The 27451-nt window shown below is 42.0% G+C and overlaps 1 protein-coding gene across 4 annotated transcripts in view; it reads left to right on the plus strand.

Moving 5' to 3' along the window:
• The window catches only part of nrxn3b (neurexin 3b), a 605102-nt gene that overhangs the window by 563950 nt on the left and 13701 nt on the right, over positions 1–27451 (plus strand). For 2 of the 4 annotated variants that reach the window (XM_067384646.1, XM_067384647.1), the window contains one exon: positions 17498–17579. In XM_067384646.1, coding sequence (XP_067240747.1) covers positions 17498–17579 — 82 coding nt within the window. Of the gene's footprint in view, positions 1–5644; positions 5666–17497; positions 17591–21232; positions 21256–27451 lie in introns of all 4 variants that reach the window. The other 2 variants (XM_067384648.1, XM_067384649.1) reach the window with 2 other exon arrangements.

A 27451-nucleotide genomic window follows, 5' to 3' on the forward strand; every position in this document is an offset into this window, starting at 1 on the left:
ATGCCCATGAAGCATTCCCTTTACATTTGAATGCAAAACTCTGCAGGTTCACTTTCTTTTGACATTGTCTAATTATTCCAAATGTGCATTAGAACATGTAATGACATTGGGACTATCTATTTATATCTTATGTTATAGTATAATTCAATTCAATTAAATTCACATTTATTTGTATAGCGCTTTTCACGATACATATCGTTTCAAAGCAGCTTTACAGAGAATGCATGTCAACATTACAATTTAAAGAATGCAGTTAGCAAATAATGTAATAATTTAAGCAATTAATTTACAATCACTGTTAGCAGTTTACCTGAAGTTAGAAGCAATGAGCTCCTGGAAAAATTAATTTCATATTAACAATAATTAGGATATATAGAAATTTGGGAATGTGCATATTGATCCAGATGATTGCATCTTCTGAAGTCCTCGTAGGAGTTGGCGCCGTCTCTTCATAGGTGTTTGTCATCTGAGGTCTTCTTAAGAGGCTGGATCCAAACTGAAGCTGATGTCCTCTCTAGTCCCGAGGTAAAACAGAAAAGCAAATGGAGAATAATTAGTGTAGCTGCTGTTCGTAACATTAAGCAAAGATAGTCATATGCAATTGATCTGGTATGAGATGCATTATGTGAATGCTTGGCTAAAGAGATGCATCTTTAATCTAGATTTAAACTGGGTGAGCGAGTCTGAGCCCCTAACATTATCAGGAAGGCTATTCCAGAGTTTCAGAGCCAAATGTGAAAACGCTCTCCCTCCTTTAGTGGACTTAGATATCCTAGGTACAACCAGAAGTCTAGAGTTTTGTGATCTTAAAGAGCGTGAAGGATTGTAGGGCAATATAAGATCAGTTAAGTACACAGGAGCTAAACCATTTAGAGCCTTATAGGTCATTAGCAATACTTTATAATCGATACGGAACTTAATGGGTAATCAGTGTAGAGATGATAAAATTGGTGATATATGATCAAATTTTCTTGACCTGGTAAGAACTGTAGCAGCTGCATTTTGTACTAATTGTAGCTTATTTATTGAGGAAGCAGGACAACCAGCTAATAAAGCATTACAGTAATCTAGTCAAGACGTCATGAAAGCATGAACTAACTTTTCTGCATCAGAAATAGATAACATATTCTGTATCTTAGCAATGTTTCTGAGGTGGAAGAAGGCTGTTTTTGTAACATATGAAATATGATTTTCAAAGGACAAGTTGCTGTCTAATATAACACCCAGGTCTTCAACTGTCGAGGATGGAGTAGTACATCCTTCTAAATGCAGATTGAAGTCTGAAAGATTCTGTGTACAGGTTTTTGGTCCAATAAGTAATACTTCAGTCTTATCTGAATTTAATAGAAGAAAATTATTAGTCATCCAATGTTTTACTTCTTTAACACACAAATATATAACTGAGTATCATTGGCATAGCAGTGGAAACTAATTCTATGTTTTCTTATAATATTGCCGAGTGGCAGCATGTATATTGAAAACAGCAGATGGCCTAACACAGATCCTTGTGGCACTCCATAGTTTACTATCGTTATCTTAGATTTTTCCCCATTTAAATAAACAAAATTGTGACAGTCTGATAGGTACGACCTAAACCACCGTAATGCCTGGCCTTGTATACCAGTATAATTTTGTAGTCGGTGTAGTATTTTATGATCTATAGTGTCAAACGCAGCACTGAGTTCAAGTAGTACTAGTATTGAGATACAGCCTTGGTCAGAAGCTACAAGTAAGTCGTTTGTAATTTTAACGAGCGCAGTTTCTGTGCTATGATGAGATCTAAATCCTGACAGAAATTTTTCATAGATAGCTTTTTTTGCAAGAAGGAGCACAATTGGACTGACACCACTTTTTCTAGAATTTTGGACATAAATGGAAGATTTGAAATGGGTCTGTAATTTGCCAATACATTTGGATCTAATTGTGGTTTCTTAATGAGAGGCTTAATAACTGCTAGCTTGAACGGTCTTGGGACATGACCTACACTGCGTTCCAAATTATAATGCAAGTGACATATCAGTAAGATTTCAGTACAATAAACATTCAGATTTTAGTTTTTCTAAGAAAATGTTTGTTTATTTATCCATGTCTTTTTAGATAACTGGTATCAATCTCAGACAAAATAATTTGCCAGATCTATGGAAACCCTACTTTTCCACATTATTAAGCAAGTCACAGTTCTCATGCCATATGGGGAGGAAGAAAGATCTTTCTGAAGATGAAAAGCATGAAATGGTGCAATGTTGTGCAAAAGGCATGAAAACGTCTCGGGTTACGGATGTAACCCTGGTTCCCTGAGTAAGAATAGTCTGAAGCAAACGCTCACAGGTATGCTGGGGGGACGGCGACGTGACGTAGCGTCTCGTTCCCCTACTCAGGGAACCAGGGTTACATTCGTAACCCGGGACGTTCCCTTTCGTGGGAACTATCGACGCTACGTCAATGACGTGATGGGAACGCTATCCTAACTATGCCGTATCTCCAGGTACCTGTCTATTATCTTGTAGAGCTACAGCACCTGGAGCAGAGACTACATCTAGGTTATAAAACCTTATAAACGTATGCTGGGAAGACCATCCAACTGCATTGCAAATATTATTCAATGATACACCAGAGACTAACGCTTTGGAAGCGGCCATCCCCCTAGTGGAGTGAGCACGGACAAAGAGTGGACACGCATGTCCAGCTGCTTTATATGCCAGTGAGATGCTACCCACCAACTACCCACTTGCTCATTCTCTGCTTGGACGCAGGGGCCCCTTTTTTAGAGGATCCGTAACAGACAAATAACTGATCAGTTATACGCCACAGGGCAGCTCTGTGGACATAAGCATTCAATGCCCTAACTGGACATAGCAGATTCCGTTTTTCCTGATCCATATTTTCGAATGGAGGAGGACAGTAGGCCTGGAGTACGATAGGACCTGATATATTAGTAGGGACCTTAGGCACGTAGCCAGGTCGAGTATGCAGAAACGCTTTAACCATGCCAGGGGCAAATTCCAGACATGAAGGAGCCACTGAAAGTGCTTGTAAATCTCCTATTCTTTTTAGAGATGAAATTGCAAGAAGAAATATGGTCTTTAGTGTTAGGAACTTGTCAGACACTTCTTCTATGGGTTCAAAGGGTGCCTCAGCTAACCCTTGCAACACTATAGTAAGATCCCATGCTGGAGTCCTAGAATTTACTACTCAATGCACCACGGAGGAAGCGAATTACCAAGGGGTCTCGACCCACCGAGACACCCCCAATAGGAGCATGATATGCTGAGATAGCTGCAATATACACCTTTAGTGTAGAATGCGTTAAACCTTCGGAAAACTTTCCTTGAAGAAATTGAAGTACAGAATTCAATGGAGCATGGACAGGGTCCACATTATGTTGACTACACCAAGTAGTAAATAACTTCCACTTATACATATACAGCTTCCTCGTGGAGGGAGCTCTGGACTGAAAGATGGTCTCCACAACCTCGGTTGGAAGACAAGCCTCTATGAGCCTTGCCCCCTCAGGGGCCAGGCCCACAGTTTCCACATTTCTGGGCGAGGATGGAAAATCGTGCCGCCCGCTTGAGACAGAAGATCCTGTCTGAGAGGTAGCTCCATGGGGGAGCCGTGAAGAAGAGATATTAGATCTGCGAACCATACTCTGGTCGGCCAGTACGGGGCCACTAATATTAGATCGGCCTTCTCCTGGCGAACCTTTGCCAGAACTCCCGGGAGCATCGAGATCGGAGGAAATGCATACAAACGCAGCCTCGGCCACGTTTGCAGCATGGCATCCAGCCCTAGAGGTGCTGAGTGAACTAGAGAGTACCAGAAAGGACACTGGGTTGACTCCTGAGTAGCAAATAGATCGACTTGAGCTCGACCGAAGTTTTTCCAAATAAGCTCCATCACCTCGGTGTGGAGCTTCAATTCCCCCGGTCTCAGACCCTGTCTCGTCAGGGTGTCCGCCCCCACATTCAGATGCCCTGGAATATATGCTGCTTTTACTGATAGAAGCTTTCCCTGGGCCCACAGGAGGATCCGACGCGCCATTTTGCATAAGTGGCGAGACCGCAGACCCCCCTGATGGTTTATGTAAGAGACCACCGACGTGTTGTCCGTGCGGACTAACACATGATGGCCCCTCAGGTCTGGGAGGAAGTGTCTTAATGCATGAAACACCGCCATCATCTCCAGCCGATTTATGTGCCAGGAGAGCTGATGGTCCTCCCATAGACCTTGAGCTGAGCGACCACTCATGATCGCCCCCCAGCCCGTGAGGGATGCATCTGTTGTAAGCATTACGCGAAGACAAGAAGTTCCCAGCACGGGTCCCTGGGACAGGAACCAAGGCTTTTTCCACATGAACAGAGCACGAAGGCATCGCCACGCGTGACTTTGATCATGCGAAAAGGATTTCCCCTCGGAGAAAAGTCCTGAGGTGTCCTGAGCCACCACTGTAAGGGCCTCATGTGCAGCAGGCCAAAAGTTATCACGTTGGACGCAGCTGCCATCAGACCCAACAACCTCTGAAATTGTTTCACAGTGAGTGACTGGCCTAACTTCACCCCATTTACTGCCCCGAGAATGGAATCCACATGGGCATGAGATAGACGTGCCCTCATTTTGGTAGAATCCCAAATTACCCCCAAATAATTGGCAACTTGACTCGGAATCAGTACACTCTTTTTGGCGTTGAGCCTCAGCCCAAGCTTTTTCATGTGTGACAGAACAACATCTCGATGTTGGACTGCCAGATGTTCTGTTTGAGCTATTATCAACCAGTCGTCTATATAGTTCAGCACGCGGATGCCCTGGAGTCTCAGCGGAGCCAGAGCTGCATCCACGCACTTTGTGAACGTGCGGGGTGATAGAGATAGGCCGAACGGAAGTACCCTGTATTGGTATGCTTCGCCCCCGAAAGCAAACCTGAGGAACTTCCTGTGTGAAGGATGAATGGATACATGAAAATAAGCATCTTTCAGATCTATCGCCACAAACCAGTCCTCGGATCTGATCTGTGGGATAATCTGTCTGAGTGTCAGCATCTTGAATTTCAGCTTTTTTACAGATCGATTTAGCACACGTAAATCTATGATCGGGCGCAACCCTCCATCCTTCTTTGGAACAATGAAATAACGGCTGTAAAACCCTGACATTTTGCTGGGAGGAGGAACCCTCTCTATAGCTCCTTTTCGCAAAAGCGTCATAACCTCTTGTTCCATAACCAGAGACTGCTCTGGGGTCACCCATGTGGGAAGAACCCCGTTGAACCCGGGGGGATGATAATTGAATTGAATTTTGTAACCCTGTTCTATCATGAGCAGCACCCAATTTGAAATGTTCGGGAGACGTTTCCATTCTTCCAAATATTCTACTAAGGGTACCAACCTCTCGAGACTGGTCTCTGGTGTTTTTTGAGCACTTGGCTCGTCTATCTGAAGCGGCGCACCGGCAGATAGAGGAATCAAGTGCGAACTGACCCTCCTCTTACTGAACCTCTGCGCCCTGATCACACTGGGTGGCAGGGTTGTCAGAATGGCCCCCTGAGGGCACCGAAGAGGAGTGGCTGATAGATCTCTCGTCAACCGAAACCCTCCGGAGGGGACTGCCCTCGTCGGTCCTGAGCACCTGGCGTCAGGACTTCTTTTTCGAGACCTTCCGGGACACAATAACAGTCCTCAGATCCGCCCTGCTCCCGGGAGGTCTCACCTGTGCTGACCGCCCCGGTCCCCAAGCTCTCTGCGGGGGAGCCCGGGCGGCCACACTGGTCTTCTGTTGCTCTCTATGAGCTGAGGAGCTGGCTATCGGCCGAGGTTGCCCCCGCCCAGCAGCCTCGGGGGGAGTTCGATGGGGGAAGAAACCTCTGGAAGGCCGCAGATTGTTTTCTTGTCTCCTGGAACCTCTCGACGACAGATGATACTGCGTCGCCGAAGAGGCCCTCAGGAGACAGCGACGCATCCATGAGGATGTTTTTATCTTTCTCTTTGATATCTGATAGATTGAGCCATAAATGCCTCTCCGTGGCCACCAATGCTGCCATGGAATGGCCGATTGACTTGGCCATTTCCTTGGTGGCCCGGAGAGCTAAATCAGTTGCTTTCCTTAGCTCTTGAATTGACTCAAACGTAGCTTCCCCGCTATCATCAATCTCCCCCAGCACGTCAGCCTGGTAAGCTTGCAATATAGCCATAGTATGGAGGCAAGCTGCAGCCTGACCTGCTGCCGAATAAGCCTTACCCACCAAGCCCGATGTTGTTCTGAAAGGCTTAGTGGGTAATGTCGGGGTCTTGAGGGACGATGCAGACTCAGGCGAGAGATAGCCCGCAAGCGTCTCTTCAACCTGAGGCATCGCCCCATAGCCGTTGTGTTTCAGCCCCAGTATATTGCTATAAACTGATGTTTGGGGGCTGAAAACACAATATTGTACTGGTTTCTCCCACGACCTCCACACCTCGGTGTGGAGGTCGGAGAAAAACGGCAGACCCCGACGCTGTGGTTGTGACCGTGCGGGGAGAAAGCGCTCATCAAGTTTACTCTTTTGTTTACTGTCGCTTCTCTCCGCGGGCCAGTCTATATTTAACTTAGCGACTGCCCTGGTCACAACCTCCAGCAGCTCCTCATGTGCAGAGGAAGAGGATGGCGGTTCCTCAACCCTCGCTTCGACACTCTCTGCATCAACCTCCTCGGAGGAAGATACATTGAGTGCCGGTGTCTCTCTTCGGGGGGAAGAAACCGCAGCGCGTGCTTCCGCCACCAAAGGAGAGACACTGGGTCTGGCAGGTAAGAGAAGAGATAAGGCAGAGCCCGTCTCAACCCTCTCCACCAGATCCATCTGTGAACCCCATGAATGGAGCCTCCGCTGAGTTTCGGCTGCAGCGGGACCCGATCCGCGGGGAACACTCGCTGCCGCGGCACTCTCCTCGAAGAGCGCGCGGCGCGACCTCAGCACTCTGAGAGTGAGCCTGTCACAGTGTACACAGACAGCCCCCTCAAGAGCTGCCTGTGCATGCTCAACTCCCATACAAATAACGCACATCTCGTGTGTGTCCCCACCAGATATAAAACGAGTGCAGGGATGCACACACTTGACAAAATGCTGCTTGGCCGCTACTTCACTTTCCGCCATTTTCTCGTGAATAATGTGTCTTAATAGTGCTTAGAAACTCTTGTCCTCGGACAAAGAGATCACTGTGTGTATATATAAACAGACAGACAACACCAAATAAGACATACAAGATAACAGATAGCGCTTGCTGAAGACAACAGAAGCTAGCGTTCTCTGTTTCCGGATATGCTTTATAGCTTCCTGGTCCGTGACGTCACCCGCCTCTGACGTCACGTTATCTCATTGGTTAGATACAGAGGTGCTTCACGAACACAAAATACAGAGGGTTCCCATCACGTCATTGACGTAGCGTCGATAGTTCCCACGAAAGGGAACAACTAATATTGTGTGGAACTGAATGGAGATTATCGAATTATCATAAGATTTGTGAGTGATTTAGAGCACAGCAGAACTTGGTCAGATAAAGGCTTATTAATAAGAGTTTCTATCAAAAAAATTCATTGTATTAAAAGGGCAGCTATAAAAAAGCCAAATAGGTATTTGAAGCTGCTGGTGTTTCTGGAGTCTTGAGAACCTCACCATGCAGGTTGGCAGTTGTGTGTAAAGATGCATTTTAGACACCACTAACCAAACCTAACAAAGAGAAACATTTACAGTGGGTGTAGAAATACATTTTCAAACAGTTTTATTACTGTGGTGTTTTTTTTTGTTTGTTTTTTTTTGTTTTTTTTTGCAGCATGGGATAGTTCATAGTGCATTGTACAATATTGCATTGTACTATGCACTATCCTCCTTTTTATACCATAGCTGAAAATGGCCAGTTATGAACTCATTTTAATACCCTCCATCTCACTTCCCAGTATTCCAGTCCAAATCATCACCCACCAGCTCCTTGCTGTTGTCGCAGTCTTGTTGGAACGTGGTGGCCATTCACCAACCATCCAGGAATCCATCCATTTAGACCATCCATTGTAGTACAGCATTAGTCAGTGAATAAAACTATTTAAAAATGAGTCTTCATGTATTTCTAAACCCACAGTAAATGTTTCTCTTTGTGAGGTTTGGTTTGGAGTGGCTGAAATACATCTTTACGCACAATTGCCCACCTGCATGGAGAGCTTCTTAAGACTCCAGAGACACCAGAAGCTTCAAATACTTGTTGCTGCTCAACACAAAATTTTTTTGACAGGAACTTTCTTCAATAAGCCTTTATTTGACTGAGTTCTGATGTGCTCTAAATCACTCACAAATCTTATGATAATTCGATAATCTGCATTCAGTTTCACACAATATTAGTTGTTTTCATGCCTTTTGCACAACATTGCACCATTTCATGCTTTTCATCTTCAAAAAGATCATTCTTCTTCCCTATATTGCATGGGAACTGTGACTTGCTTAATAATGTGGAACAACTTCTAAGTAGGGTTTCCATAGATCTGGAAAATTATTTTACACTTTGTTCTGGTGATGTCTGTTTATTTGTTAATCTAAGTAGGGTTTCCATAGATCTGGAAAATTATTTTACACTTTGTTCTGGTGATGTCTGTTTATTTGTTAATCTAGCCACTGTACTAAACAAGAACTGTTAATGTTTCTCTTTGTGAGGTTTAGTTAGTGGTGTCTAAAAGGCGTTTTTATGCACAACTTCCAGCCTGCATGGAGAGCTTCTTGAGACTCCAGAGACACCAGGAGCTTCAAATACCTGTTTGCTGCTCAACACTGGCTTTTTTATAGCTGCCCTTTTAAAACAATTAATTTTTTTGACAGGAACTTTCATTAATAATCCTTTATCTGACCGAGTTCTGCTGTGCTCTAAATCACTCACAAATCTTATGATAATTTGATAATCTCCATTTAGTTTTCACAAAATATTAGTTGTTTTCATGCCTTTTGCACAAAATTGCTCCATTTCATGCTTTTCATCTTCAGAAAGATCTTTCTTCCTCCCCATATTGCATGAGAACTGTGACTTGCTTAATAATGTGGAACAGCCTCTAAGCAGGGTTTCCATATACCTGTCAAATTATTTTGTCTGATATTGATACCAGTTATCTAAAAAGACATGGATAAATAAACAAACAAACATTTTCTAAAATCGAAATATTTATTCTACTGAAATCTTACTGATATGTCACTTGCATAATAATTTGGAACGCAGTGTAATTATGATGCATATACCGACCCAAGGGGAAATTAAACATATATTGTGAAATAATTACAACGAATTATAATCAATTACATATATGATTAGTTCTGGTTTAATAATAATAATTATTATTTAGAGAAACTATCAGTTTGTCCAGCAAACCGGTAAGTTTTCCACTGACTATTATAAAGGAAATGTTATCCTCTGGCCACGAGGATAAATTCCTATGATAGCATCAAACGTAAAGCGATTGTGCTAGAATCGAAACGTTAAAGTGACCTGGTTTTTGTTGAATGAGCAAAAGAACAAAAAGCATGGATATAAGGTATTTAATATGTAAAATTAATAATACAAAGGTTATACGGCTATACACAGGATAGATACATATACTGTATACAGAAATGAAAGTAAAGAAAGGGAAAGAGAGAAGAGAGGTGGCAAACTTACTAACAGTCCTTTGCTGAGAGCCAGCACAGAAATTAGTTATCTAATATTCAGAAATGGTACTTGCATCAGTTTGCTTGCTGAGTTTCGGTTCAGTCTATGGTTCAGTGCTGCTGCAGTTCATTGGCTTCTTCCGTTTCCGCGGGAGGGTTTGAACTGAGGACGTGAAAGTTAGTTTCACCGGAGAGATGGTGGTCCCGAAAGATGAGCGCGATGGAAGCATGTCGCTGTGACGTCCGGGAGAGACGTGCATGAGTGGGCAAGGGATGATTCAGGGCAATCGGGAGAACACTTTTATGACAGACAAGCCGACACACCTCCTTGAGGTGGAATAGCCAATGACATAGGTGCAAAATAAACTAAGTCTAAACATTAGGAAACATACATGCACTTGACATACATGACGGGAACATTTTGCCCAGTCATATTTTGAGAATAGCTGTACATACAATCTCTAAGCATGTTTGTGTGGGTTTTTGTGTGTGTCTGTGTGTGTGTGGTGTGTGTGTTGGAATGTGATCTGGCACTTAGTCCACATGAGGGGCCCTTTGATGTCCCAAGAGCTAGGAAATGGGGCCCTCTGTTTAATTTCTGACAGAGTAACAAACGTGTCAAAGTGTCTTTCTGGACCGGCCGGTGCCGATGTGAGATTTACAACACAGTACATCATGCTAAAAGCATTCTGAAGATTCCAGATTTTATTGACTGTCCTGATAAGTGTGCATATGCTACAATCCTTTATTTTTATTGTTAAACCTCACTATTCGGGGAATAGACACAGTTTCTATACACTGTACTACACTCACATTTCTATCAATTAAGTGGGCAGAACACAGACTGTGATTAGAGGTTTGACTCACTAGTCATATGGTGTGAAGTATCTTGGAGATGTTCTCTGACAGAAGATCAGCTTAACTTTGGCTGTGGTAGCATGGACGTGATGGACGATGGAGTCTCCAATGACCACGGCGTCGCGTTCAGCCTCGCGAAGAGGGGAGAAGTGGTACCTTGTCGGGACCTCAAAGACCGGGGGTGGCAGAGGAGGAGAGGTCCTGGTCCGAGGCCTGGCTCACGTCTTCCGCTGCTGAAGAACCCAAGGTCCCTGGTGAGACGGCGCCGGAGTGAATGGGGGCTGGGATGAACGCTTTTTGGGTACCCTGTGCAGAGAAACACACAACGTAGAGAAAGAAGGAGTGTTAATATCGCGCTGCAAACTTACCGAAGATTGGTGAGCATCAGCACGGGATGCTTCTCGGGAAGGGTCCGGATCTGTCATTCCACAGCCTCCAGTTCCAACTGCACTGCATGTAGCTCAAACGTGTCCTCACCTGAACTCCAAGGTAGAGAAACATCCGATACACTCACCATTAGAATAGATGTACAATAATATAATGAGAGAAGAGTACAAACGCTAGTGTGACCACGCCGCTACTGCTAGCGGGCTGAAGTTAGTACCGAATGTTCGGGAAGTCGGATAAAAACTAGCAATATCAAGGCAATCCGAGTGTTTTTTATATAAAATAATGTTGGGGATGTGTTCCCCCGCCGTAAAAGAAAGAGTGGGTTATAAGTTTGATTTTAAGAGACAAAAACAAGCAATTAGGAATCAGCTAGACGGAGCTCTAGCTCAAACAGCGCAGCAGCAACCAATAGGAAGTGACGTATCATGTGACAACAACACCAACTAGTTCTGCACTTCTGGCACTAGTATTATTAGTATTAATAATAGTATTAATAATATAAAATAATAGTATTATTTTATTTTATTATTTTATTTATATATGAATTATTACTCAGTACCAATACTCACCATAATGTCTTGAAACTTGTGATGATGAATATCTGTATTCTCTTGGGAATGCATCCACATTTGAATTCTCTATTCCAACGGTTTTCCTCAGGAGCATTTTGCGCACATGTATATAGTTTTTTGGAAGTAGGACTTGTTCAGCCAACAGTTTTTTTTTCACGTTTTCATGTTCAGATTGACAGAACACAATGAAATATGTTCAGTGAATATACATTTTTAATTTTAAGTGAAGTCCTTAAGCATTGATTACCACAGTGAATATTTTTGCATGGGGATAATTATTTGGAAGTCATTTATTGAGCCAATATGTAATAATCAATTTCCACAATTTTTCAAAATTATTTTTTTTTTACAGTGTTGAGTATATTTTCTTTGGATAGTTTTTATTCCTACTCAAGTAATTATTAACATTATTATTTTACTTCTACTTGAGTAATTATTTCTATACAGTAAGTATGAGTACTTTTATGATGGACAGAGTTGCTGCATCTGTTTTAAATCAATCACTTATGGTGTTACCATTTCAGTTAGGATGCAGGATCGGGAACCCCTGATGGCAGAAGGCCTGACTCCGACCAGGATAGCACTGGTAAATGCTAGATCACTAACAAACAAATCCTTCATTCTTAATGACTTTTTCACCTCCCGTGCACTGGATTTTTTATGTGTGACTGAAACATGGCTAAATGCCAGTGAACTAAGCGTTTTTTCAGAATTTTTACCGATTGATTGTACTTATTTTAACTCTCCGAGGTTTTCTGGACGAGGAGGAGGAGTAGCGACAATTTTTAAAGAAAAATTTGAATGTCGTCAATTGTCATCAGACATTTACTCCAGCTTCGAGCTTAATATTTTCGAATTGGGTCGATTCCGGCCGGTGTTGTGTGCTGTGATATACCGACCACCTAAATATTATAAGGACTTTATTAATGATTTTTCAGATTTTTTGTCTGGAATTATGTCAAATTATGACAGGGTTTTAATAATTGGCGACTTTAATATACATGTTTGTTGTCCTATGAAGCCACTAGTCAAAGATTTTTTAAATGTTATTGACTCTTTTAATTTGGTCCAGTTTGTGACAGATCCTACACATGAGCATGGACACACATTAGATCTTGTTTTATCATGTCGATTACAAATTTGTAATCTTGAAATTTGTGAAGCGTCTTTTTCAGATCACATGCCTGATTTATTTGTTTAATTCTTCCACGGCTGCGCAGTTTTCTACTGTTTTTCAAAGTTTGGATGAAACTAATTGTATGCTCACTTCTTGTTCTAATACTGAAGAGCTATTCTCTCTGTTTGATTCTTCCTGCCAAAGTGTGTTAGACATTGTTGCACCTTTTAAAGTTATGAGGGTTAAGCCAAAAAGTGAACCATGGTTGAACGATACTACTCGTGCTGTCAGACGAGAGTGCAGGAGAGCTGAACGACAATGGAAGAAAAACAGATTACAGGTGTCTCTTGACATCTTAAAAGACACCTGGCATAAATACCAAAAAACTGTAAAAACCGAGAAAACAAAATACCTTTCTGACATTATCTTGAAGAATTCTCACAAACCCCAAGCTCTTTTTAGTACAATTAATGCTGTACTAAATGGGCCTACCTCTCAACTGACTTGTTCTTACTCATCTCCAGATGTTTGCAAGAAGTTTTCACAATTTTTCATAGGTAAGATAGAAAATATTAGAGCACATATTTTACCTTCCTCTGAGGACCCTTCTATTATTGTCATCCACCCTGCTGTCTTTAACCAGTTTGAGCCTGTGTCCTTATCTTTTATAAAAGATATAATTGATCAAATGAAATCATCCGCCTGTTTTACAGATGTTGTCCCTCCACGTTTTTTAAAACAAGTTTTTGAAACTATTGGGCCCAAAATTCTAGGAATTATAAATAGCAGTCTGACCACAGGGGTTGTACCACAGGGCCTCAAACATGCAGTAGTTCAACCACTAATAAAAAAACCCAATCTTGACGCATCAGTTTTCTCCAATCACCAACCTATTTCTAAACTTCCATTTCTTTCGAAAATACTTGAGAAAGCTGTTAGTATCCAGATGCAATCTTTTTGGGAATTACATGGAATTTTGGAGTTGTTTCAGTCTGGATTTAAAGCCCTTCATAGTACAGAAACTACACTCTTAAAAGTTTTTAACGACCTCTTATTGATTACAGACTCAGGAGATTCTGCTATTCTAATGCTGTTAGACCTTACAGCTGCATTTGATACTATTGATCATAATATTTTGATCTCTAGGCTGGATCACTGTGTTGGTATCAAAGGTATTGCTCTTGAGTGGTTTAGGTCATATCTGTCTGATAGGAAGTTTTCTGTTTGCCTTGGAGATTTTTGTATCCCAAATGGCACCTTTTCCTTGTGGAGTCCCTCAGGGGTCTATTCTTGGCCCGATGCTGTTTTCCTTGTACATCCTTCCTCTGGGATCTATCCTGAGAAACCATGGCATTTCGTTTCACTGTTATGCAGACGACACACAACTTTATCTGCCATTGAAACGAAATGATAACAGCTCTGTAAAATTATTGTTGGACTGCCTCGCAGACATTAAAGCCTGGATGGCCATGAATTTTTTACATTTTAATGAGAGTAAAACTGAAATTGTGATATTTGGCCCAAGTAGTACCCATGTTGCCCCCATCTCAGAATTGGGTTCCTTAATTCCGTATGTTAAATCTTCCGTTAAAAATTTGGGAGTAATCATGGACGGTGATTTTAAACTTGAAAAGCAGATAAATTCTGTGGTTAAAGTCAGTTTTTTTCAGTTAAGGCTCTTGTCTAAAGTGAAACCTTTTTTGTCATCTAAAGACTTTGAAAGAGTTATACATGTTTTTATCTCCTCTCGATTGGATTATTGTAATGCCATCTATGCTGGTGTCAGCCAGGCATCTCTTTCACGCCTGCAGTTGGTGCAGAATGCTGCAGCTAGACTACTAAAAGGGGTACGTAAGCGTGACCACATTTCTCCCATACTGGCTTCCCTTCATTGGCTTCCAGTACGGTTTAGGATTGATTTTAAAATTTTAGTGTTTGCCTACAAATCCCTAAATGGTCTAGCCCCGACCTACCTTTCTGACCTTTTACAACAACATGCTCCATCTAGGTCTCTTAGGTCGTCAGATTGTATGCTCTTGGCTGTTCCTAGAGTAAGGTTGAAACATAGGGGAGATCGGGCTTTCTCAGTTGCGGCCCCTAAACTATGGAATAATTTACCATTGTCTGTGAGGCTGGCTCCAACTCTATCTGTTTTTAAATCTAGTCTTAAAACATATTTATTTTCCTTGGCTTTTAGTTCAGTTTGAGAGCTGTGTGTTTTTTGTTGTTTTGATGTCATTTTATTTTTGTTGTTGTTGATTTATTATGTGGGATGTACAGCACTTTGGTCAACTTCTGTTGTTTTAAATGTGCTCTAGAAATAAACTTGACTTTGACTTTGACTCCTTAGCCAATCTGGAATTGGTTTTGTATTGCCCTCATATTTTAGCTGTGGTCACAGACAGTAGATGGGACATTAGTGGCATCTCTATGGGGCTCTAGCAGAAAACCATTTCAGAACTGTTATGGTCTGGACTAGCCTGTCCTCTGACACCACTTCTACAGCTGGTCATGCACAAACACATCTGTCAAGTCTCTTCTATGATTTCACACTGTAGTGAACAGTAGTGAACAGGAACTGTAGGGGGTCAGGACCCTCTGGTCTTGAGGAGGTCCATCAATGCCACATCTGCTGGTAATGTGACTGCAGCACGTCTATATTACAGTAATCAATCAATCATTTATTTATAAAGCACTTTAAAACCGCAAAGTATACCAAAGTGCTGTACAAGAAACATTTAAATACAATACACAAAATGCTTAAAATAATAATAATAATTAATAAGTAAATACCTATAAAACTACACATCAAATGCCTGTAGTACAAATAGGTCTTAAGACGTGATTTAAACATCTGCAGTGAGGTTGAAGAACGCACAGAGAAAGGAAGATCATTCCATAGCCTAGGAGCCACAACTGAGAAAGCGCGATCACCTATGTCATGGCCATAAAACAACTCAAACTTAATCATAAACCTTATCTTTACATAGTTTTACGTAAACTCACCCAACCTCCAACCCTAAATTCTAACCTCTACTCCCAATAGGCCGTCTAGTCCAAACCAATCTAGTGCCAATCTTTATGATCAATCTAGATCCTGAGGCCAGATTCATGAAACATTCTTAAGAATAAAATTATTCTTTACTGCTATATTATGGAAGCCCTGAACCGCATGGTAGGGGAAAAAAAGAAAGAAAACTTGGTGGTGAGGGGGAAAAAAGAAAACTTATCTCAAACAGAACATAATGGTGACCGTGACAATGTCATAATAATGAGATATGTCGAAATAACAAACTTATTTCGTAATAACAACTTAATATCTCAAAATAACTTAATATCTCAAAATAACAAATTTATATCTCGAAATAATGAGATAAGTTTTCTTTTTTTTCCTCCCCACCATAAGTTTTCCTTTTCTTTTTCTTTTTTTTCCACCATGCGGTTCAGGGCTTCCATACTATATTTTTCACAATAAAGTTACAAATATTTTGTATTCCCAAAAACATTTCTCAAGAATGTTCTTCTTTTTTTTTTTCTTAAGATTGTTCTAAAGACAAATATTTTCAATTTCTGAAATGAATGTTTTTAAAAATGATCATAAATAATCTCTTAAAGATCAGTACTTTAAGTAACCTCCAACTGGTCTTAAAACCCAAAAGTTGTTCAATGAATTTATTGACTTATTTCACATATTTTACAGATATGAGTACATGAGTAATCTGAAGTTACACCAATGATCGATAATGTTAACAATGATCTGCCATGAATATGCGTGATCTGACTTTTTGCTGTAATAGCAAAGCCTGTTTTCTTGTTTGTCTGTTTTTTTTTTTTTAAAAAAGAAAAGAAAATAAGATAATTTCTTAAGAAAATATTTGTGAAGTTCTTAAGAATTTATGTCAAATATTCTTACAACCTTTTAGAAGTTATCTTAAGAAATGTCTTAACTTCTTAAGAAAAAATTAATGAATCCAGCCCCAGATCCAGTCCCAGTGCTTTGATTAGAAAGCAAAGTTCAGAAACTTAAGCCTAATTCTTACCCTAAAATATAATTGATTGGTATTAATGTAATCCCACATGGATATATCACATTAAGATGATAAGATGATGGGGACTCTCGCATACCAGCATCCTAAACAATATATTTTGGTGGCCAGTTATTGTGGTAGCCTATTTTTAGCAGCCTGGCTTACTGCCATACTTATTTAAATGATTGTATACTCTATCAATGAAGAGAGTTTAAGATAATAATCTGTGCTAATTCCATTAAAAGTGTCTCTCACTCCAACTCTGAGCACATTACTACAAATGTACTTCTCCAGACAACATCCTCTCCACCCTAGTACATAGGTACTCCTCCAGGCTCCAGCCAAATTCTGTTTCATTAGCCTGTCAAACTCAGTAATAGTTCAAGCTTGTCCTCTCACCCGCCACTGCAAACTCAATCAGTGCTATGATTCCATAACCCTTGCTTTGTGACAGAGCTTTTTTTATCGAGGCACCGATCCACTCTGATTAACAGGCTGTGCATACATGTAGGGTGAAATACAACACTGCCAGAGTGTCTGGGCTGGGAGAGAGCGAGAAGGTGGGAACAAGTGTGTTCATATATCAGAATTGTGGGATAGAGGAAGGTGCTGATGGGCCAGCAGAAGGCAAGCGTCCAGAGACAGTGTATATCTGTGATAGCCCTTGAGAAGCTGGAGATGGTAGACGATGTATGAAGAGTCAGCCACCATAAATAAACCCAAATAGAAAAACAAACCTGACATTTCAGTCCCCAGTCTGCTGCCCTTGAAAAAAAGAGGATAAAAGTAAAATATAATGCTTGCTCCATGATCCTTTTTGTGTTGGTAGATTTGGCTTCACTTAAATGTTTGTTCTGTTTGTTTTGTCTTCACATGCCTCTGGCTGATCCAGCAGACAACGGATGACATTGTGTCCTCCGCAGAATGTTCCAGCGATGATGAGGATCTGGAGGAGTGTGATGGGGGACACACAGGTAGGATGGGTGTGTTATGGTTGTGCTTGCTTAAACTTGGTCTCTCACTCTCTTATATTTGAGTTCTCCCTCTCAAAGCATCACCCCATGAGAACCCAGTGTAACTTCAAAAGTGGCACTAAAACCCATTTTGTTCAAGCTCAAAGAGAAAAGGAATCAAAAGAATATATCTATTGAGATATTCAGTGGTCCCAAAAAGTATTTGGATGCTTTAAGTCACATTAAATGTCTGTATGTTGAATTGATTTGAATATAAAATATCAAAGCAAATGGCATCTGCAAACAAATGATGCTAGATCTTTTCTTAGGACAAACCTCTCTTTTTTTACTGCTTTTTTGTGATAACTTTTAAGAAAAAGTCACTTAAATCCAACACAGTAACTGTAGGCATGTTCTACTAACGTCTCACTTTCAGAAAGTCTGTGTTATTTATTTGCATTTAATTGAGGCTGTCATTAAAATGTTTGTATGATATATGAAATGCTGATTATTTTTCAAATGAATCACTGTGAATTGCATATATTAATATTGTAGTCAGATATAAATTGCATAAATAAATATATAAATATTTGCTCCCAAGTTAAAAAGAAATTACATTATTGTGGCAGATGAAAGAACAAAAGAATGTATTTGAACAAAGATAAATGTGTTCAGTTTTTAAAAAAAAATTCTGTGTATGTTTACTGAATTGTACCAAATTAACTTTAAATTGACAGTCTTAGTTTATTTCAGACTGTATATCTATTGTTCCCTTTCGTGGGAACTATCGACGCTACATCGGATGACGTGATGGGAACCCTCTGTATTTTGTGTTCGTGAAGCACCTCTGTATCTAACCAATGAAAAGACGTGATGTCAGAGGCGGGTGATGTCACGGATCAGGAAGCTATAAAGCACACCTGAACACAAAGCACACCAGCTTCTGTTGTCTTCAGAAGCTCTCTGTATCTTGTGTGTCTTATTTGGTGTTGGTGGCCTTATTACATATAAAGAAGTCAAGATCTCTTTGTCTGAGGACAAGAGTATCTCACACCAATCCATATATTTATATATAAAAAAGACACGTATTATGGCGAGAAACAGCAGTGAAATGGGAGTGAGCCCAGGCAGCTCTCGAGGGAGCATCTGTGTGCACTGTAAAAACTCGCTCTCAGGACACTGCTCCAGTGTTCCCCGCGGATCGGGTCCCGCTTCTGCTGAGGAAGGGCAGAGGCTCCGTTCGTGGGGTTTACAAATGGATCTGACAGAGGGATTAGAGACGGGCGCGCCTTTTCTCTGCCCTCACCAGCCAGGTTCAGCGCCGTCTCCCAGGTGGAAGCACGCTCTGCGGTTTCTTCCCCCGGGTTGAGGCACCGATACTCACATGTCCAGCTCTGAGGAGGTGGATATTGTGATATCGATCTGAGGATCGCCACCTCACACGGGAGTTTTGTAGCTCCACTCCTGTTGGCTTTATTCTCGAGGGAATAAAAGTCTAACGCAAAGCTCGAATCTCGCGTTTGCCGAGGCAGCACGTGGATTGGGTTTTCATTAAAGAATATATAGCTCAGATCTCGCGCTTGCCGAGGCAGCGTGTGGATTGAGTTTTCATTAAAGAATATATGGCTCGGATCTCGCGTTGCCGAGGCAGCGCATAGATTGAGTTTTCATTAAAGAATATGGCTCGGATCTCGCGTTGTCGAGGCAGCGCGTAGATTAAGTCTGCAAGAATGTATATACGGTTCGGGTCTTGCGTTTGCCGAGGCTGCGCATATATCACGTGTCCGTAATTATGCATGTGTGTGTATATATATGTATATATATATTATATATTAAGGGATCTGAGTAGACGGGAGTTCCCTTTCTCTCTTTCCCTAAAATACCTTGCGCATTATTACGAGCTATAATTCTTTTTTGTGTATTCTAAATATATTCAGTCTGTTCAAAAAATATATATTTATATAAGAACTTTCTGCATTTAATAAGAGGATTAAATGAAATATTGAATACATTCAATTCTGAGGAATTTAAAAGTCTGGAGGATAGGACGTATCTGTGGACCGTCATTATCTCTCGGAAGGCTTCAAAGAAGAGGTCCTGACATTTATAGTGCAGGATCTCTCGAGGGCAGCCCCCTCCGGGGGCATTCGGATATCGGGTCCTTCTCGGTGCCCTCAGGGGACCGTTCTGTCAACCCTGCCACCAAGTGTGAGTCAGGGCGCAGCGGTTTCCACCGATCCTCCGAGGAGGGTTGGCCAGCACGTGATTCGCCTGTCTGCCGGTGCACCGCGTCAGATGGATGAGCCATGTGCTCAAAAAACACCAGAGACCAGTCTCGAGAGACTGGTTCCCTTAGTAGAATATTTGGAAGAGTGGAAAAATCTCCCGAATGTTTCGAAGTGGGTGCTGCTCATGATAGAACAGGGCTACAGAATTCAGTTCGGTTCACAACCGCCCAAGTTCAATGGGGTGCTTCCTACGGTGGTAACCCCAGAGCAGTCTCTGGTGATGGAGCAAGAAGTAACGACGCTTTTGCAAAAAGAGGCTATAGAAAGGGTTTCCCCTCCCAGCAAAATGTCAGGCTTTTACAGCCGCTACTTCATTGTTCCGAAGAAGGATGGAGGGTTGCTTCCGATCATAGATTTACGTGTGTTAAATCGATCTGTAAGGAAATTGAAGTTCAAAATGCTTACACTCAGACCGATCATCCCTCAGATCAGGTCCGAGGACTGGTTTGTAGCGATAGATCTGAAAGACGCATACTTTCATGTATCCATCCATCCTTCACACAGGAAGTTCCTCAGGTTTTCTTCCGGGGGCGAAGCATACCAATACAGGGTTCTTCCGTTCGGCCTATCCCTCTCGCCCCGCACGTTCACGAAGTGCGTGGATGCAGCGCTGGCTCCGCTGAGACTCCAGGGCATCCGCGTGCTGAACTATATCGACGATTGGTTGATACTAGCTCAAACAGAACGATTGGCAGTTCAACATCGAGATGTTGTTCTGTCGCACATGAAGAGGCTTGGGCTGAGGCTCAACGCCAAAAAGAGTGTGCTGGTCCCGAGTCAGGTTGCAAACTACTTAGGTGTAATCTGGGATTCCACCACGATGCAGGCGCAGTTGTCCCCTGCTCGTGTGAGTTCCATTCTCGGGGCCGTGAAAGGGGTGAAGTTAGGCCAGTCACTCACTGTAAAACAGTTTCAGAGACTGTTGGGTCTGATGGCAGCTGCGTCCAACGTTATTACTTTTGGCCTCCTGCACATGAGACCCTTAAAGTGGTGGCTCAGGACCAAGGGGTTTTCCCCGAGGGGAAATCCTTTTCGCATGATCAAAGTCACGCGGCGATGCCTTCGTGCTCTGGTCATGTGGAAAAAGCCTTGGTTCCTAACCCAGGGATCGTGCTGGGGATATCTGGTCTTCGTGTAATGCTTACGACAGATGCTTCCCTCACGGGCTGGGGAGCGGTCATGAGTGGCCGCTCAGCTCGGGGTCTGTGGGAGGACCATCAGCGCTCCTGGCACATAAATCGGCTGGAGATGATGGCGGTGTTCCTTGCACTAAAACACTTCCTCCCCGCCTTGAGAGACCATCATGTGCTGGTCCGTACGGACAACACTGCGGTGGTCTCGTACATCAACCATCAGGGGGGTTTGCGGTCTCCCCTATTATCCAAGCTGGCCAGTCGCATCCTCCTCTGGTCCCAGGGAAAGCTCCTCTCGCTGAGAGCAGCTTACATCCCCGGGCGGTTGAATGTGGGAGCGGACGCCCTGTCGAGGCAGGGCGCGTGACCGGGGGAATGGAAACTCCACACCGAGGTGATGGAGTTGATATGGAAAACTTTCGGTCGAGCTCAAGTCGATCTATTTGCCACAGAGGAGTCAGCTCAGTGCCCTCTGTGGTACTCACTTCAGCACCCAGCACCTCTAGAGCTGGATGCCATGCTACAGACGTGGCCGAGGCTGCATCTGTATGCGTTCCCCCCAGTCTCAATGCTCCCGGGAGTTCTGGAGAAGGTTCGCCAGGTGAAGGTCGACCTAATATTGGAGGCCCCTTACTGGCCGACCAGAATATGGTTTTCGGACATAATGTCTCTACTTCACGGCTCTCCCTTAGAGCTTCCTCTCAGGCAAGATCTCCTGTCTCAAGCGGGCGGCACGATTCTCCATCCCCGCCCAGAAATGTGGAAACTGTGGGCCTGGCCCCTAAGGGGGCTCATTATATCCCTGTAGGGGGCTCCTCGCTGGGTCGAGACCCCCTAGTAGTACGCTTCCTCCGTGGTGCACTCAGGTTGAGACCTGTGGTGCGCACAAAGACCCCGACCTGGGACCTCACTATTGTGCTCCAAGGGCTGGCTGAGGCTCCCTTCGAGCCAATAGAGGAGGTGTCAGACAAGTTCTTGACACTTAAAACTATCTTTCTTTACAAGCGCTGTCAGTCGCTCCATCTTGTCTTGAGTTTGCACCTGGTATGGTGAAAGCCTTTCTGCATACCAGGCCGGGCTATGTTCCAAAGGTTCCGACGAGGGTCCCAGGCCCCATTGTACTTGAGGCTTTCTGCCCGCCTCCTTTCGCAAACTTGTATCAGGAAAGGAAGAATCTGCTTTGCCCTGTAAGAGCATTAGATGCGTATGTTCACAGAGCTGCCCTGTGGAGAAAAACAGAACAATTGTTTGTATGTTATGGGTCCCCTAAGAAGGGGGGCCCAGCATCTAAACAGCGGATGAGCAAGTGGGTGGTCGAGGCCATCTCACTTGCGTATGAGACGGTGGGGCGCCCGTGTCCTTTGATGGTGCGGGCTCACTCCACGAGAGGTATGGCCGCGTCCAGAGCTCTCCTATCTGGTGTCTCTATGGACGACATTTGTGGTGCGGCTGGATGGTCATCCCAGCACACCTTTATCAGATTTTACAGTCTTCACCTTAACATCACTCTGGGGGCCAGGATGCTACAAGATAGCAGCCAGGCACTCTGAGAGACGGCGTAGTTGGGATTGCGTTCCCATCACGTCATCCGACGTAGCGTCGATAGTTCCCACGAAAGGGAACGTCTCGGGTTACAAGTGTAACCCTTGTTCCCTGAGTAAGGGAATGAGATGCTACATCACGTGGCCGTATCTCCTGCATACCTGGTGCGCTTGCTTCAGACATTTTACAGAAGCTGGTGTGCTTTGTGTTCAGGTGTGCTTTATAGCTTCCTGATCCGTGACGTCACCCGCCTCTGACGTCACGTCTTTTCATTGGTTGGATACAGAGGTGCTTCACGAACACAAAATACAGAGGGTTCCCATCACGTCATCCGACGTAGCGTCTCGTTCCCTTACTCAGGGAACAAGGGTTACACTTGTAACCCGAGACGTTTTGTCATTTTTAAAAACATTTCTGTTTGCTTGAAAAGTATTATTCTTTAAATATATGTTACTTGCTTTGATATTTTGTAATCTATTGTGCAGTGACATTCATACATTTTAAGGTGTGACTTAAGTGTCCAAATACTTTTCGGGAACAATGTTGTATTGAATTCAGAATAGTCTGTGGACTGATTTCTCTGAATTTTTTCAGATGATATCATAATGGAATGAAAAGAGTCAGGAAGCATTGGCCTGTTTCAGAGTTACACTTGATTATGGGGCCGAACGTCACTAACATGGTTATGTGTTTATACTAATTTTGTCCTCTCAGCAATTAACAGAGAGACAAACTTTACAAAAAAGTACAAAATTAGTATCAAACTCCATGTAGTTCACTCTGATGCTTCAAAATGTATCAGTCCTGTACACAATGGATTTCTTGCAGTGAGTGTGTGTGTGTGTGTGTGTGTCTTTAACAGATGATACATTTTGAGATGTTTACAAATCAAATGAGAATAATGCTTTCAGCATAGAGATTTCTGATGTGTATCGGACTACCTGCAACAGAAACAACTCCTCCTTCCTGTTTGTTCCTTTGTTTCCTCACATTGAAGGCTTGCCTTAAAACATCTAATAGAGAACAGATATCTTCGAATTTCTGTGCTCACCTTTCTCCACATATAGTTTCAGTTTCCTCAAGGTTAAACAAACATTTTGCGCAATATGAGTTGAACATATTAATTGATATGGTTTTGAAGAACTTGGGATTCACTGTATCAAACTTCTACTGTCAGCCATCACAGTACATGAAACCCTGTTGATTATAGTGCTTACAAGGCCATTATGAATGCAAGGATTGTTTAGTTTATGAAAGTTCAGTGGTCTGCCTGCTGCCCTGTGATCACTATGATTTTACCAAGTAAGAAATGTTCAATTATCCTGGAACAAAATTATTGTCCAAAAATGTAGGCCTATCCCTACCCCTAAACTTAACCCTGCCCATAACTTATCCCTAAAATCAGAGAGAAATGATGGGTGAATAGTACTGATGTAGAAACACCTAACCCTGGTTGTAAGCCTAAACTTGACATTACAATCAGATTTTATGGACAAGTTTACAGTTAATGTTGTTCCAGTGTATTTGGTAAAATCGCATTCACCTTCCTGTATTGGTAACTCTCAAACAAAGGTGGACATGATTTCACCAAGTACAACATGTTCCTGGACTGATATTTTGGAACAACATTCCAACCAAACAATCAGATTTGAGGGATAAGTTTGCAGTTTGTCAAGATAAGGCTTACAGCCAGGGTTAGGTAACTTCTACATCAGTGTTATTTCCTGCTGATTTTAGGGATAAATTATGGATAGGGTTATGTTTAAGGTTAGGGATAAGGTTAGGACTACATTTTCAGACAAGAATGTTGTTCCTGGATCAACAAAATATGTTGTGAACATATAAATATGAACAAGTCTTACTTGGCAAAATCATAGTGACCCTCAACCAAAAGGCCTTTAATTGCTTCAAAATGCCTTTGGAACACTAATTAAGGGCCTTGAATTTACCTCAAACTACACCCTGCATTATACAAAGCATATGCCCTGCTTTGACCAGTTTTTTTAACATCCCACTCCCAAATACACCAATTAAAACCGTGTATTGTTTGTTTGTATTTTCACTATCTATTGAGTCATAAAAACAACCTCTAGCAAAAGCAATGTTTTGTTATCATCGTTTTTAAAATGTGTCATACCTGTTTACCTGCCAGGCTTGGATCCATATGGTCCGTCATTACCTTTGACTTTACAGATGGCCCCTATTTATTTGTTTGTTAATTTTACAGCACATTTCTCTCAAACTTACAAGGTCACTCATTATACAAAGATTTACTCTGTGCAAGTTTTAAAACCTGATGGCAGACAGTTGTGCTTCAGATGAATTCTCCCTTATCTCCATTAAATCTAATACCAAGTCCCAAGTCCTCTCAAATTCAGTGGCAACAGGAAGTATGCTAAGGGACAGTTCCAGTGTTAACTTTCATCTTTTCTCATCTGACATTCGATATGAGTACACTTAGCCACAAACCACCACACTCATACGATTTCATGTTGACACAGAAATTCACATCATCAGTCTGACCTTCGCTTCAGGTTTCATGGACAGTTTGCATGATACTTTTCTGTTCTGTTTCTGTTTTGGTTGAACCTTTTTTTTTTATGTAGAAAAACATCTTCCTACTGTATCCACTCTTTGACATTCCATTCATGTGGTTTTGGTTTATTTGCTGTATTTTCCAGCATTTTCTCTTTTTTTCCCCCCTTTTGGGGGGCTTTTTCTTTGATGTCCTCATCCTTCCATTTTCCAGGATTAAAGTTGATCCTCTTGTTTCATCTCATCTTTTGCCGCATGGAATTTTGGTGGTTGAAAAAAAAAAAAAACTTAATGATTCTCTTCCTCATTTTTGTTATGTTTTATGTCATTAGGTTTAAAAATAAACATTCCCACATACTATACAACAGGAAATAAAAGGCAACAAAATCTTTTCTTGCCATCATATATTTTATTTATTATTTTTGCCTTGTTCAGGCAACCCCATTCTGTCTCAAGAAAGTTGTGTGTGAAAGAATGACCCCCCACCCCCATCCCTGATCTCATCTTTATTTCTGTGCCTTTCTGCAAAGACATGTCTGTTTGAATGCAGATGGCATAAAAAGACTTTTATTGCCACAAAGTATATCTGTTTTTCTATTCTATTTGTTGCTACTGATCAGTCGCGTTTGTGGCATGCATTGATTGCAAACGAACCAATCCCCAGTGGGAGATCTCCAACTTGACCCTTGCATGGAATTTATTGGCTCCATCTTGCGTGCTTCTCCACCCATGAGTTTGCTAATGGGCTGACCGTGTGTGCTGACGTGCATATCATCTGTCTATGTGCTGATGTCTTTGTCTTGAGTGTTCTGTCTGTTTGATGTCTTGCTGATGTCGTTTCTTGTATTTTTGCACAGTGTTCTGTGAAACTATTGAACACTTTTGAACTGATGGGAATTCCACAAAAAGGCAAATGAAACATTTATGTAATGAACAGGGGTTACAATGGAATTACATGGTGAAACCTAAAATCTTGTGGCAATTCTAATATTCTAGGTAAGGCTTGTCATGACATAATGATAATTTTTTTTGTTTGTTTGTTTTTTAAATGGAGCATAATAGCCAGGGCTTGTCTGAATGTTTAAACGAAAACAGTGTATAGAAATCAACTCGGGCTCATTGTAAAAACATTCCTGTGGCAACATTTCTGCAAACCTATACTGCATTGCTTCTTCCACTTCTCACTACACATTCAAAGTGAATTATCCAGTGAGTGACATAATCATGTTTTATGTAGTTGTATGTGAAACGGATGAATGTAAACGTAGGCTGGTGTACGTATCGTGGCAGTTTGGAAATTAAATATCCGTTGAGTGGCTCTACAAGGTTAAGGACATGAATCTGACCCTAAACCCTAAACTTAACCAACAGTTTTTACAAAAGCAGACATGAAGTAAAAACACATTTGCTGAAGCAACCATCGTAACTTGTGTTTCACGGAACTCGTACTCAATGTCAGAAAAGCAATACGTATAAAACTGATTATGTAATGCAAATGTCTAAATGTATGCAATTTCTAATGTCTAAATAATGCAATTTCATAAAAGTTTTTTTTTTATTGGTCATAATAGTATTGTGCAAGAAACCGTGTAAAGTCTTTAGAGTACAGGGCACATTTTTACATTGAGCCTATGTTGATAGAAATTATAGTTCTCTCCACATATTAAACTGGGATAGAAACATATTTTAACTTCCACAATTCAGCATTGAGGTATCCAATAAATGATGACATTCATGTTTTCACTAAATTATAGGAGTGAACTTTGCCTAAAGACTAAAAATAAACTCAAACTTGTGCACAAAAATAACTGACAGTTTTGACAATCCTTGATGTTTGACTCAAAAAAAAAGGGGGGGGGGGGAGCTGCCAGTGTATCGTGAGTGTATCGTGATGTCATTGGCGCGGTTGATTAAGATGGAAAAAGTCTTCAAACAAGACACAAGACACCAATCAGGAGAATGTGGAAAGGTGCACAAAGAGCAGGGGACCCTGAGGAACTGGTCACTGAACCACTGTCACAAGCTGAATTGTGGTGGCCCCATTGGGCTGGCTATCAGCCATATCACCCTGTAGCCCAAGACTGGTTGCCTACTGAAGCTAAACGGGGCTGAGCCTGGTTAGTAACTGGATGGGAGACCTCCTGGGAAAACTAGGTTGCTGCTGGAAGAAGTGTTAGTGAGGCCAGCAGGGGGTGCTCACCCTGTGGTCTGTGTGGGTCCTAACACCCCAGTATAGTGATGGAGACACTATACTGTCAAAAAGCACCATCCTTCGGATGAGACATTAAACCGAGGTCCTGACTCTCTGTGGTCATTAAAAATCCCAGGATGTCCTTTGAAAAGAGTAGGGGTGTAACCCCGAAATCCTGGCCAAATTTGCCCATTGGCCTCTGTC

This window comes from Chanodichthys erythropterus, chromosome 4 (assembly GCF_024489055.1).
Source record: "Chanodichthys erythropterus isolate Z2021 chromosome 4, ASM2448905v1, whole genome shotgun sequence".
Classification (NCBI taxonomy): Eukaryota; Metazoa; Chordata; class Actinopteri; order Cypriniformes; family Xenocyprididae; genus Chanodichthys; species Chanodichthys erythropterus.